Source organism: Siphateles boraxobius, unplaced genomic scaffold (genome assembly GCF_051911475.1).
Source record: "Siphateles boraxobius isolate OS27281-9 unplaced genomic scaffold, OSU_SipBor_1 25, whole genome shotgun sequence".
Lineage (NCBI taxonomy): Eukaryota > Metazoa > Chordata > Actinopteri > Cypriniformes > Leuciscidae > Siphateles > Siphateles boraxobius.
In genome coordinates this window covers 6,777,764-6,792,219 of record NW_027508866.1, presented here as the reverse complement: position 1 = coordinate 6,792,219, position 14,456 = coordinate 6,777,764, and the positions used below count along the sequence as shown (strand labels likewise).

The 14,456-nt window shown below is 35.1% G+C and overlaps 3 protein-coding genes across 5 annotated transcripts; 2 read left to right on the top strand and 1 right to left on the bottom strand.

The window, feature by feature from the left end:
- Window positions 1–73: 73 nt before the first annotated feature.
- On the bottom strand, window positions 74–4,325 carry prr11 (proline rich 11). The gene is made up of 10 exons (XM_077242296.1): window positions 4,279–4,325; window positions 4,089–4,198; window positions 3,108–3,261; window positions 2,884–3,006; window positions 2,599–2,790; window positions 2,412–2,492; window positions 2,221–2,330; window positions 2,076–2,135; window positions 1,070–1,166; window positions 74–873 (listed from the first exon to the last, which is right to left on the bottom strand). The coding sequence occupies exons 1-10, from the start codon at window positions 4,291–4,293 to the stop codon at window positions 832–834; spliced, it is 984 nt and encodes a 327-aa protein (XP_077098411.1). The 5' UTR covers window positions 4,294–4,325; the 3' UTR covers window positions 74–831.
- A 271-nt stretch (window positions 4,326–4,596) lies between these two features.
- On the top strand, window positions 4,597–6,833 carry styxl1 (serine/threonine/tyrosine interacting-like 1). 2 transcript variants are annotated; one of them, XM_077242298.1, is made up of 8 exons: window positions 4,597–4,791; window positions 4,915–4,976; window positions 5,091–5,190; window positions 5,280–5,413; window positions 5,495–5,640; window positions 5,788–5,885; window positions 5,990–6,102; window positions 6,568–6,833. In XM_077242298.1, the coding sequence occupies exons 1-8, from the start codon at window positions 4,689–4,691 to the stop codon at window positions 6,697–6,699; spliced, it is 888 nt and encodes a 295-aa protein (XP_077098413.1). In that variant the 5' UTR covers window positions 4,597–4,688; the 3' UTR covers window positions 6,700–6,833. The 2 variants fall into 2 exon arrangements, with proteins under 2 accessions (XP_077098413.1, XP_077098412.1); XM_077242297.1 differs by having other exon boundaries at window positions 5,079–5,190.
- A 1,016-nt stretch (window positions 6,834–7,849) lies between these two features.
- On the top strand, window positions 7,850–14,202 carry tmem120aa (transmembrane protein 120Aa). Of its 2 annotated transcripts, none has more exons than XM_077242295.1 (12): window positions 7,850–8,051; window positions 8,866–8,984; window positions 9,067–9,183; window positions 9,470–9,529; window positions 9,689–9,784; window positions 10,012–10,101; window positions 10,198–10,263; window positions 11,149–11,210; window positions 11,300–11,392; window positions 11,477–11,541; window positions 11,802–11,870; window positions 13,756–14,202. In XM_077242295.1, exons 1-12 carry the CDS (start codon window positions 7,980–7,982, stop codon window positions 13,864–13,866), a joined length of 1,020 nt encoding a protein of 339 aa, XP_077098410.1. In that variant the 5' UTR covers window positions 7,850–7,979; the 3' UTR covers window positions 13,867–14,202. The 2 variants fall into 2 exon arrangements, with proteins under 2 accessions (XP_077098410.1, XP_077098409.1); XM_077242294.1 differs by having other exon boundaries at window positions 7,850–8,057.
- Window positions 14,203–14,456: the final 254 nt, after the last annotated feature.

Sequence of the window (14,456 nt, the reverse complement as noted above, 5' to 3'; positions counted from 1 at the left end):
TAATACTAAAACACTATATTTCATAACCCTTTATCTAAATGCACTTGCTTGTAAATCAAAAACCCACAATTGGTGTATGTCCAGTATTTATTAAACGTTTTGTATTCATTGCAATATTTTTTACATACAAAATAAAAATGGCTTCAGAAAAATATTGCAAAAGACCCTTAAAATAAAACATTAAGACATGGAAACATCACTTTGGTATAACACTCAAAGACACCTGTAAACAAACAGTAAAACAAAGAAATAAAACCTCCAGAGTTGTGCTTCAAGTTTACCACACATGCAAGATATCAATGGCATTTTGAATTTATGGATCACTAACTGACTTCTCACCTCTGTACAAATTTCAACAGTATGTAGTACTATATTTTACAGCTGAGTCAGTTCACACATTCCACAGATATTCAGTAACAGTGACATTGAGCTGCATATTTAATTACTTAGTTCTACTAATTATATAATGAATAATATCTAAAAACGTGCTCATATTGATGTACATCAAATTTTCATACAGTGTGTATTTGCTGTTCTTTATGCTTGCGAGTATTTCTTAAAAAGGGTGTTCTGATATAAAAGGATCAAGGAGCATTTCACATACAACAAGTATAAACATGGTAACGAGTAACATAAAATACTGTCCTTTCACTACAAGTAATTATAGTACCATGACAGTATGAGAACTCGTAGAAGCTATTAGCAGTTACAGTAAACATGTAAAAAAGCACACACACACACACACACAAAAGAAAAACACAACAAGACAGTTACCAAAAAGGCCATGCAGAACACAATGTGCAATAACAATAAAATCGTCCATTTCTTTCTTTAGAAAGGCTTGATTGGTGAAAGTCCTTTTGTTAAAGCACGCTGTAAAGTTATACACAGAATAAAATACGATTTTTCAGGTTATTAATTAATTGTTTATATAGTTAAATAAAATTATCTTCTGGTTACATTTTATCAAGAGACTCAGAGGGTAACCTTAAAAGAATAATAGTAAAATTAAATTCTAAAAATTAAACACCAATACTATGATTCATTTCATGATATAGCCATTACATACCAGGTGCTTGTTTCCTAACCCTTTGGTCATCTTTGGATCCAGGCTTAAATCCATCACATCATTCTCTTTGTTATACATCGGTGTTCCACCAGGACTCCTGAGAATATACCATATGACAAGCATTAAGCTAGATGTGATTGTCTTCAGTTTTAGGCATTTCTTTGCTCTAATTCAAACAATATGGCCTGGTTTCACAGACAGAGTTTAGATTAAGCCAGGATTAGGTTTTAGTTTAATTAGGACATTTAAAGTAGCTTTTATAAACTTTCCTTAGAAAAATTGCTTTCAGTTAAAACAGCTCAAACATGCATTTTAGGCTACGTCTACATTAATCCGGATACATTTGAAAACGGCATTTCCGTTTAAAAACACTCTCCGTCCACACTAGCGTTTTCAGGCGTTTCAGTGTGGATGAGAAACTTTATGAAAACGTCTGAAAACACCAAATACACCTTACTGTACATGCGTAGAACCTCACTTAGATGATACAGACGGACAAAATAAATAATAAAGTTTACGCAATTCTTCTGACAGGATAATTTTATTAGGCTAAATATCTCACCATTCAGTGATCGTCCAGGTCACACTCACTCACCATTATATGTTTGGTCTAAAACACAACCACCCTCATGTATTGCCACAGGACAGCAAATGGGAGTACATTTTCTGTCATCTTTGTAGGACTGTGATATGAAGAGTGTGTAAAGTTTTCAAATTGTGGCGAGCAGGACGAGGCGGAGGGCCGTGAGAAAACGGCGCAAGGCTAGTGGTGTGATTGACGATGAGCGACACTTACGCAACACAAATTTATCCACTTTGGAGAGCGTTTTCAAAAAGCTTCGTTTTCATTCATAAAAACACAGTCTCAGTGTGGATGGAAGGCCAAAACGGAGAGAAAAAGATGCGTTTTCAAATGAAAATGTATTAGTGTGGACAAGGCCTTAGTCCGGGACTAGTCTTAAGCCTCGTCTGTGAAACCAGGGTTAAAAAGTAAAGGTGATCTTGCCTGATCAAGTTGACTTTTCGAAGTGGTACCCGAAGACTCATGGGATTTTTGGTTGGTGTCCTACAGAGAACAACAGAAATGATGAAGGAAAAAACGAATGCATTGATTTACAGCAAAATAAACATTTATTTATGCAGAAAATCACCTGCCAAGCTTTGACTTAAACTTCAAGGGGAGGTCAGAATTAGAGCGCCGTAAACGGACTTTCTGCAAGTCTGCAAGTGTGACCAGTGGTGATCTTCTCTCTGGAGACATCTTCAAAAGAATATACCGTCAGATATATATATACTAAATGCAGGACACTATGGAAAATTGAGGACACAACCGTTCACGAACCTGAGTTTTTTGGCCGACAGTCACTTTTTTTAGTCGTACTGCTTGAAGATCTCGAAGAGTCACAGCAACACTTTGAGTCTCCTATTAGTGGGGAGGGATGAAATTGAAAATAGTGGCAACCTCCGTGGCTTGTTTCCTCTACAAAGTGAATTAAATTAAATATGGCAAAGCAGTAATAAACCATTACCTTTAGTGAGCTAGTTTGTGCAGTTTTTTTGGGAATTAAGGACCCTTTCGGAGCAGCAAGTGTCACTAGAATTTGAGGAGGAAGAGGTGGTGGAGGTGGAGGTGGTGGAGGAGGAGCAGCAAGGGAGAGAGGCAGAGGCGTAGACTGCTGATCACCACACGGACTGCCTGCACTCTTGGCTTCTCGAGAGAGCTAAGAATAAATATTTTTTTAATGCACATTACAAGCACTGGATTCACTGAAGAAAAAAAATCCTTTTGATCAGTACAGCTGAAATGTTCTAACCTTCAAAGTGGAATGTAACAGTGCCATTTCCATTTGCAACACCTCCACCTTTTGGTGAAGGGATTCCACTCTTTCTGCATAGCCTCTCCAGAAGAGGAAGACGTTCAGGAATCCACAACAGGTCTAAAAAAAAATGAAAATAATAATAATCAGCAAGTCAGGAAGCTCTCGCTCTCTTGAACTTTAATAAATGAAAAAAGAGGAAAAAATATATAAAATCTTACTTGATTGATTGTCTTTCTGCATTTTTGCAAGAGACTTCCAACTCCAGAAAATAAAGCTCTAATACTCATGAAGACAACTCTTGAAGACAGTTGTTTAGTGGCTTGAACACTTGTCTCCTCAATATCATTGTCCACCTTTGTTTTGTTGTCTGGACTGGGTGGAAGTATTACCATACAGTAAAGTAAAGTAAAGTAAGTATATATATATATATATATATATATATATATATATATATATATATATATATATATATATATATATATATATATATCAGGGCTGCACAATATAGTAAAATATAGCAAATGTATATATCGCTATATGCATATCGCAACGGCTTGCAACTGGGATCATGAACAAAAGACAAAGGAAAATAAAAAAATCACTCATTGCTCTTGGCTAAATAACTTTTGTAGCTTTAATAAAAAAAACACTGATGTTCGCTTTCAGAAGTTGTTGGGATGTTTTCTTGTCACAAAAAGAATGTAAAACACGCATGTAGGTTATATAATTTTAAATTATATTTTAAAGATAATTTAAGTTTATTTAACACACTTTAAGCATTATCGTATTACATATCGAATTTCGTATTATTTAATTTATCACATTTTTCTTCAATATAGTGCAGCCCTAATTATATATATATATATATATATATATATAAAGTTGGCTCCTGTTTACATTCATTTCATAGGCTTACAGCAAAACCCCTTTGTAAAAATCTGAGAAGTTGTGCATTTTTTTATTTATTTTTGCCTTAAAATGTAGTAGTTTTTTTTCAATACTGCACAACAGATTATTACATATAATATTAATATACTTATTTCAGTAAGTAAAATAAGGCTATTTTTTGTCTTGTGGAATATGTAAATATCAGTTATGCATATGTAGAAATTATTATTTTGTCTGCAATGTTCTAATCAACTTGTGTATAAAAAGGCAGTGTATTTCCAGATATAGCTAGAAGTTGTGCAGTTACTCACACAGGGGCCGTTGGTGTGGCAGAAGCCACAAGTGGCTTCTTGCTCTTCATGGCCCAGTATCGGCTGCTGACATTTCTCTTCCTCCGCCGATGAAAGACACAACCGAGGCCCTGAACACGAATTACACATCGCTTAATGATTCAAGGTAATTAAACACCGAATTAACTAATTATTAGCAACATAACGTTACCCTGAATCCACCCATATCCACAGCTGCAGACTGCTTTTGAAAATAGTTCCTTATTGTTTCCCATCCAATAGGAGCGCAGCTGAAGTGCAAGGGGGCGGGTCTTACTATTCGATTGGTTAAGGAAGACGGAAAGGGTTTGTATCTGCAGCGGAAAGCTTTCAGCCAATCACCCCGGGGGTTTGTCCGTTACTATAGCAGCAGCGCAAAAAATCATCAAAGAGCAAAATGCTGTTTGATCGTAAGCATCAAATTAGTCTAGTTGGGTTTAATAAACGTTTCGTGCTGCAATACTCCAAAACCGCAAGTAAAGTCAAGTCAAGGCGTGACAATTTGTAATTTTTTAGCCAAATATTTTGTTGTTGTTGAAAGACATACAGACAGCCAAACTTTCTGTGCTCAAGCTGTAACTAATGGCTGGAAAAGTTCTCTGTGAGGCAACAAAACTGTACAACATCCTAAATCAATACACTCATGTACCAAGGCTTGCAGAGAGCAACTACCTTTGCCTGATTGGTAGGAATTAAAAAGTTATTCTTTATATACTGATTGTACATTGTGTGTTCAATGCTAATTCAAACGCCAACAAATTAAAGTGAAAGTTTAATTATAACAATAATAATAGTCTTATCTCTTCAGATGCGCGTGCAGCAGAATCATATAACTTTAGCCACATCATTACTGCTAGAAATGCAAAATGGGTATGTATAGATTTTGTTTTATACCCAAACTAAAGTTTATGCTTTGTATATCCTGTAACGTTACTGTTAGAATATCAGAACATTATTGGTTTATTTTTTTTGCTAATTACAAAGGATTCTGACCGAAAGTTTATTATGCCCATGGATGTTGAGGTTGAAAGTATGAGGTACATCATTGTTTATGACAGCAATACACATTCTCTGTTAGATTCAGGTAAGACACTACCTATTCTAACATGTTATGAAATTTCCTAAAAATTTCAATACACTTCTGAAAACCCACTAACTGTATTTTTGTTATAGGTCCAGCCATAGACTGCGCAGACTGCTTTGAAAAAGCGAGCCGCTTTCCTGTTCAGATTCTTACTGGGGGCTATGAGAAGTTTTCTGCGCTCTATCCTTTCCTAAGAACGCAAAAGATTCTGTACAACATTAGGGTTGTATTTTTAATAAATTATAAATCAAGTTTTTGTGCTGTTTATAAACATGTTTAATGATCAAAATAATTGTATCCATAGGAATTGGAGAGCTTGAATCCCTATCCTGTGGAAATCTTACCAGGTCAGCTTTACATGGGTGATTATAGGCAGGCCACAAACCCCCAAATCCTTAAAGATCTGAAGCTGAATGCACTTGTCAATGTCTCTGATGAATGCAGTCTAATGTGAGCCAATCCACCATCTCATATTTATTTATATATGTAGGCATACAATTTTTTTTTTTTTTTAAATTCAGTTTGTTCATATTACTGCCTGAATACCCTTTGTGTGGAATTTTATAATGAATCTGTGAACTTTACTTTGCAAACTAGGTTTAAAAAGGCAAACTGCACTGTCCTGCACATCCGAATAGCAGATTCTGCAGAGGCAGATTTCACCAGTTCATTTGAGAGAATGTGTGTTTTTATTGGTAAGTACTGTGATATTTTTTGTTTAGTGGCTGAACAATTACTTAAATATCTAAAACAAAACTATGACAATGTGAACTGATCGTGGGTCTTTTAAACATTTCAGGTTCTCATCTCAATACTGCTTCTCCTGTTTTGATATTCTCTACTCTTGGGATAAGCCGATGCTGTGCTGTAGCAATGGCATATCTTATGTATCACCTGAAATACACACTTAAGGTAATGATTTTACTTTTGAGTTTAGAGTTTGCATTGATGTTATTAGCAGATGCTTCCTTAAAGGGACAGTTCACCCAAAAATGAAAATTCTGTCATCATTTACTCAACGTCAAGTTGTTCCAAACCTGTATGAATTTCTTTCTGAGCACAAAATATGCTCCCTTCATTTGTAAGTTGCTTAGGATAAAAGCGTCTGCTAAATGATTACATGTAAAAGTAAAAGAAGATATTTTGAAGAATGTCAGTAACCAAACAGTTAATGTACCGCCCCATACTATGGAAGTCTGTGGGACCCATCCACTGTTTGGTTACCCATATTCTTCAAAATACCTTCTTTTGTGTTCAGCAGAATAAATAAATTCATAGTTTTGGAACAACTTGAGGGTTTGAGTAAATGATGACAGAATTTTCATTTTTGGGTGAACTATCCCTTTAATATTTGTCATCTGTGATTTTTTTTTTTAGGAGGCCTGGATTCATATTCAGCAGTGCAAAGCCAGCATAAGACCAAATCGAGGATTTGTGCAGCAACTTTCTGATTGGGAACTTCAGACTGTTGGGAAGAGAGTGACAGATATTTCAGAACCCAACTACTGACAATAACCATATGTAACAGAAACAGTGCATCACTGTGCACATTCATATTCAGTGACTTGCTATACAGTCACTGATAAATCATAGATTTTTATTTACTATTAATACATCAATGAAAGTAATATTAAAAAGCAATAAATAAACTACGTCCCATAAACATATTGTATACACAATAGTAGAATGTACAAAATAGTGTTAATATATCAAATAGTGCACAGTGCATAAATAGTAGTCGGGGTGAATACGAGCAACTAAAAATATCAGTTTATGTCATAAGCAAAGCATTTTCTTCCGTTTTACTGAATGTTGCTTTAAGGGGGATAGTTCACCCAAAAATTACAATTCTGTCATCATTTATGCACCCTCGAGTTGTTCCAAACCTGTATGAGTTTCTTTCTTCTACTGAACACAAAAGAAGATATTTTAAAGAGTTTCGGTAACCAAACAATTAATGGGCCCCATTGACATCCATGGAAGAAAATAAATACTATGGAAGTCAATGGTGCCCAACAACTATTTGGTTACTGACATTCTTCCAAATATCTTCTTTTAAAGAAAGAAATTCATACAGGTTTGGAACAATGAGGGTGAGGGTAATTTTTGGGTAAACGATCCCTTTAACAACTGGAATTTTCTTGTCAAACTGTCAAAATCCTTTTACTAAGTGTAACCCATTGGATTACATTTTAAGCATTAAAAGCTAAAAAGGTCAAGATTCAATCAATTTTATCCAACCATTTTTACATTTTCAAAAAACATAATTTTGTATGATTCTCCTGGGGACAAAAAAATGTCCTCACAAGGTCAACATTTCTGTTATTACTATCTTTGTGGGGGCATTCGGTGGGTGATCACATACACACGAGGATTGTAATTTTTTTTAAAGATTTTCTAAATTTACTAACAATTCATCATTGCTATATGACATAATAAGAGGTTATCTACAGTTCAAACATTGACCTCAACATTGGTCATTCACAGCTAGCATGCTCTCCCTCTACCGTCTGTGGGAAGTCAGGCAGTGGGCTAACAGCACAGCCTCAATGGCGTTTTTGTCTTGTTTTAAAAGCTCTCATTGGTCAGTTTAATAGATGGGCGTTTCAGTATTGCCGCGAAGTCTTTCCTGATTGGCTACGCGAGTTGTGAAGCCTTGTTCACATGACAGACGTCTGTCAAGATACTGAAGATAGCAAGCAAGCCGCTCATATAACGGCAGAACAACAGACTGTTCATCTGTTCACTCATATCTGGAATGCTACTTTAACCAAATACACTCTCTGGAAATGTTATTTAACCCGACTGGTTTGACCGAATGTTTACAAGAATGGGAGGATCTGGAAAAAGACTATCAACAGGTTCAGGTGAGTCTTGCTTTCTCTAGTGCTACTCGGATAGCACGACCGCTCTGAACTGTTAGATCTCACACTTCGCTCTCTAACTATTTTATTTACAGCATCATTTTCCTTATTATCACATTTATTGAAATATCGCCATTCAATGCTGATTGTATAGCTACGCTTCAGCTTTAAACACTAACGTTAGTTGGCTGCTTAGCAATTTAATCCTTACCAACTAACAGTACAACAGTGGTACCATAAATCAGAAAGCAAATATTTTTAGTTACTAAGATATAATATCTCCGATATTAAAAAATTTACATTATTTTAAGGTGAATGGGTAAGTGACAAAACATAAGGTATCATAAAAACAGATTTGTTTTAATATCACATGTGCCAAGTCATATAAATATTAGCTTTAGATTAATAATAGTTTTATACGTGCCAAAACATTTCTAAGGGCCAAAAGTTGTATAATATTGGTCCTCACTGATGGTGATATATATATATATATATATATATATATATATATATATATATATATATTTTGTCCATTAGCACCACAGAAAATTTAAAAAATGACTTCATCAACTAATAGGTGTATTTACGTCATTGAACTATTTACAATATTCGGTTACACTTTATTTTAAGGTGGCCTTGTTACAGTGTAATTATACATACATATAAGTACAGGGTAATATTAAATAACTACATGTCCTTCATATAGGATTAGCATTTGGTTTAGGGTTAGTTGCATGCAATTATGTATGTAACAAGGGCACTGTAAAATAAAGCGTTACCTAAAATTCTAATGTCTATATGTGTTGCACAGGAGACGCATCGACATTACAAACAGAAGCTCGAGGAGGTTTCAAAATTACAAGACAGCTGTTCCTCTTCTATCGTACGGCAGAGGAAAAAATTAAAGGATCTCTCAGAATCCCTGGAGGAGTTAGTCATAAGTTATATACTTTTCAGTAAAAAATTATTGTTATTGACCTGTACCATATATTCAAACTTCTTTCTTTCATAGATGCAGAGCCACAGTGAATCCAGAAGATGTAAATAAAATAGACAAGATCCAAGATTCTATAAAGGAAAGACCAAATGTCTTTTTTGAGATGGAGGCCTTCCTGCCAAAGAAAAATGAGTAATGCAAATGAGAGACATTTGATATCATCAGTGCCACACCCTCTTAAAATACACATTATCAGCATTTACTATTCAAAGCAGGTCATGCCACTTTGTATTTGCCTGTTACATTTCGAATACAATGTTGACACTATTAAAACCGTAGACTAAAGGTGTGGTAAAGAATTCAATAATTGAATGAGGATAGTGATGTTTGGACTTGTAATCTACCTTTTTCAAGCACATACAATGATTCTTCAAATATCAATGCTAACTTGAAATACTTTACCCTGTTCTTGTTCCAGTTTGTATCTCAGTCTTGTTCTTGGAAATGTAAATGTTACACTCCTTAACAAGCAGGCCAAGTAAGTTTTCAGAACCTTGAGCAGAATGCTATTTATTATTAAAACATTCTAGCCATGGTGTTTTAACAGCACATTGTGGTGTCATGAAGTGCAGTGATGATGTTAATGGGTCATGTGATTTGTCTCTGCCTGCTTGTTTTGTTTTTCTCCATTGTACAGGTTTGCCTATAAAGACGAGTATGAGAAGTTCAAACTATACTTGACTGTGCTGCTCTTGTTGTTCTCATTCACCTGTCGGTTTCTGGTCAGTTACAGGTACATGTTTGTTGCCACCAAATATGAAAAAAAATGGTGGTTAGTCTAATAAGTGTAAACTGTTATTCACAATAGTGGTATTGAGAACAAGTTATTATGTAATGATATCATAAAATATGAGATTTTAGCAAGTCATTTTTTTTTATCATGGATTATATGTTATGCTTCATGTCTCACTAATACATGTAAAATAATCAGTTTGTCTTTGCCCTCTTGTGTTTTGATAGAGCTGTAGATGCACTCTTCAATTTCCTGCTGGTGTGGTATTATTGTACATTAACAATAAGAGAGAGCATCCTCATTAATAACGGCTCAAAGTGAGAATAATCATTTGATTATGCAATACCTATTTCCTGCCAAATATTACCTCAATCTTACAGGCTATACTGTAAAGTTTCAAAACTTTGTTTCAGGATCAAGGGCTGGTGGGTGTTTCAACACTATGTCTCAACTTTTCTCTCTGGAGTAATGCTGACCTGGTATGAATGACTTGTTAACACTTGGCATGTTTGGTTCGATTAAAACAAACTCCGGTGTGATTGCTCTGTTAGTGAGGTTCGTTTGAATAAGTGTGAACGGATCCATCCGAACCCCGGTGTGCACCAAACAAGCGAACAGAGACCCCTAAAATAGTTTTCTTCCACAAAAACTCTGGTATATGAACGCAACACAGACCAAAGACATCTAAACGAATCAAAAACAGGACATGATGTCACAAGAAAAGGAAGGAATGGTCAAGCAAGCATGCTTGTTTTTTTTGTCAGAGGAGCTACGTTTCCCATTACAGTTCAGTACAGGTTTCAGAAACTCCGTCTCCTTGCAGCAGATCTTAGTTTGTGTGTATTTCTGGTGCTCATTTGACTCCATTACACATTTTCTTAGCTCTTAATGAGTTCTCAACTGGTAAAAATACAATCATATTTACGCACATACAACAAGCTCGTTAAGCCAAGTACACAACATTGTTTTTGCATGTTCGGTAAGTTCTGTTGCAAATTATACGTCATAAAAGCCATTTATTTGTATGTGTGTCTTTAGTTTCAGTCTCAAAAATGGTGATGTGAACCAGGACTAAATGTATCATTTTCTGTTTTGGTCCGGACCAAAAGAACGTAACTACAAGTGTGAACACACCCTTGTACACTCATTAACTCTGAAATATTTTTGTATTAGATAAATCAGATTAATGTGCTTTGAGTAAATACTTAATTAAGTAGACTCTCTTTAAAACTCTGGGATATTATTACAGCATTACACTTTTAAAACTTTGGTACTTCAAACAATAGTATTGTGATGTGTATCAGATCAATGAATTTTGAATAAATGCTTAAAATTAAATAAATCTGTTCATGTGTGTCTCACAGGCCTGATGGTGAACTATACCAGATTTTCAGAAATCAGTTCCTGTCATACTCCATGTATATAAGTAAGATCATTCTTATAGTATTAGTAACCCTTTTATGTACTAATGATTTATACATTGTTTTACTTAATCTTGTTTGGTTTTCCATTCAGATTTTGTTCAGTTTCTCCAGTACTACTACCAGAGTGGCTGCTTGTATAGACTTCGAGCTCTTGGAGAAAGACATAACATGGACCTCACAGTTGGTGGGTAGTTTTCTTATTTGTTTTTCCTTATTATATTGCAGATGTATCCATTAACAGATGTTTTGACATGTGCTTTATGATCAGAGGGGTTCCAGTCTTGGATGTGCAGGGGTCTGACTTTTCTCCTTCCGTTTCTTTTCTTGGGCCATGTAAGTTTTATACTGCGTTTGTTATTTTGCAATAAATGCAATCCTCTTGTATGTGCAAACAGCTCACTTCCTGTTTTATGGCCATCATTGTGGTAAAGACTCTTTGGTGGCACAAAGGGCAATATGTCATTTTTAAAGCTGTAAAGATGGCGTAAAAGTTTGCTTAATACTGACATAAAATATTAACGTGGGCATTCAAAAAAGTTCTAATGTAATTGTTAGTTTGCTGTGGATCTAACTGTCTTATTATCTATATCCAGTTCTTCCAGCTTTATAATGGAATTACACTCTTCCAAATGGCCCAGCTTCCAGAATGTAAAGAGTGGCAGGTCAGTGTTTCAAAATAATTCAAAATGTTTACATTATGTGCATATCATTCATGTCATGTGTATATATATATATATATATATATATATATATACAGTGATGTGGATAAAGGGATAGTTCACCCAAAAATGTAAATGATGTCATTAATGACTCACCCTCATGTCGCTCCAAGCCCGTAAGACCTCCGTTCATCTTCGGAACACAGTTTAAGATATTTTAGATTCAGTCCGAGAGCTTTTTGTCCCTCCATTGAAAATCTATGTATGGTATTCTGTCCTTGTCCAGAAAGGCAATAAAGACATCATCAAAGTAGTCCACGTGACCTCAGTGGGTTAGTTAGAATTTTTTGAAGCATCGAAAATACATTTTGTTCCAAAAATAACAAAAACGATGACTTTATTCAGCATTGTATTCTCTTCCGGTTCTGTTGTCAATCCGCGTTCACGAGGCCAGTGACGCTGCTGACGTAAGACGATCTGACGTGTTATCTGGTGCGTCCGTGTATTCGGGTTCAAATAAATATGTCTGGTTAAAAAAAATGCAAGTCTTCCCCTGTGTCGAAATCCTTAGACATGTTTGCAAAGATTGTTTTGTTTACAGCGTGCGTCTCCCTCAGACTGTAAACGAAGCTCGGGCGCACCAGATAACACGTCAGATCGTCTTACGTCAGCGGACTCATGAACGCGGATTGACAACAGAACCGGAAGAGAATACAATGCTGAATAAAGACGTCGTTTTTGTTATTTTTGGAACAAAATGTATTTTCGATGCTTCAAAAAATTCTAACTAACCCACTGATGTCACATGGACTACTTTGATGATGTCTTTATTGCATTTCTGGACAAGGACAGTATACCGCACATAGATTTTCAATGGAGGGACAAAAAGCTCTCGGACTGAATCTAAAATATCTTAAACTGTGTTCTGAAGATGAAAGGAGGTCTTACGGGCTTGGAGCGACATGAGGGTGAGTCATTAATGACAACATTTTCATTTTTGGGTGAACTAACCCTATAAGTTAGGACACCCATGCTAAAGTTGCCTAAAAAGAGGAATAAAAAAAAAACAATATTTTGGAAATTTGATCTTAATGCCTTGATTAAAAAAATTAGGAAAAATCCAACCTTTAAGGGCACCAATTTTCTTTGTGGATGAATAATGTATCATAAATAAATAAATAGATGTTCTTCCTTAAAATACAGGGTGCATAAGTCAGGACACCCCTATGTTAAATTCCCATATAATAGAGTCAGGCAGATTTTTATTTTTAAAGGCCAGTTATTTCATGGATCCAGGATAATATGCATCCTGATAAAGTTCCCTTGGCCTTTGGAATTAAAATAGACCCACATCATCACATTCCCTTCACCATACCTAGAGATTGGCATGGGGAACTTTCCATAAGATCATCTCTGAATGCAAATCAAACCAGCTATTAGGCTAACTGAAATAACACCATCCCAGTCTCTAGGTATGGTGAAGGGTGTGTGATGATGTGGGTCTATTTTAATTCCAAAGGCCAAGGGAACTTTATCAGGATGCATATTATCCTGGATCCATGAAATAACTGGCCTTTAAAAATAAAAATCTGCCTGGCTCTATGGGAATTTAACATAGGGGTGTCCTGACTTATGCACCCTGTATTTTAAGGAAGAACTTTTATTTATTTATGATACATTATTCATACACAAAGAAAATTGGTGTCCTTAAAGGTTGGATTTTCCTCATTTTTCTAATTAAGGCATTAAGATCAATTTCCAAAAGATGATTTTTTTATTCCTATTTTTAGGCAACTTTATCTTGGGTGTCCTAACTTATTCACATCACTGTACGTGTTCATTTGTTTCTGTTGAAATTGTATTTGCAATATTTCCTTTTTCTTCTTAGGTTCTCATGTGTGGCTCTACTTTCCTTGTTTTGTTCATGGGAAACTTCTTCACTACTCTTGGTGTTGTTTACCACAAATACATGGATCAGGACAAAGCTAAAGCTTTATAAATGACCGGCACAAAGGCACAGAACTCTTTATCAAAGCAATTTACGTTTTATATGAATGTTTTTTAAATGTCAGTGTATATGCAATTATTGTGTTAATAATGTACAATATGACACAGTTATTTAAATGTTGTCAGACAGTGAAGTGTTTCATCTGTTCATGGTTCAGTACGGCTAAGTGACGATATTTGTAAATGTGTCAGAAAGCAAAAGGAATGAAATGTCTTTCCCTCTAACTTAAAATATAAATATTTATTATTTAGCTTTTATTTTATTAACTAAAATGACGTTTTTCACACCATATGTCAATAAAATTAATGACATCAGAATATCATAAAAGTGTGCAAGCTTTTCTTTTTTCTTTCTTTTTTTTAAAAATCTCTGGCCCATATTTAAAGTTAATTAGAATGCAAGTTATGTTTGTTCAGGGGAACTCGAAGACAGACGTTAGAAGACAGTAATGGAAATCATTTGCTTTCAGTAGCATTGTTCCACACTCAACACATGACAATCATGGGACTATGTCAACATCTTAATGTGAGTAAGAGAAGTATGTGCAATTAGCCTAAAGTTAGGAAATTTGTTCGATTTTT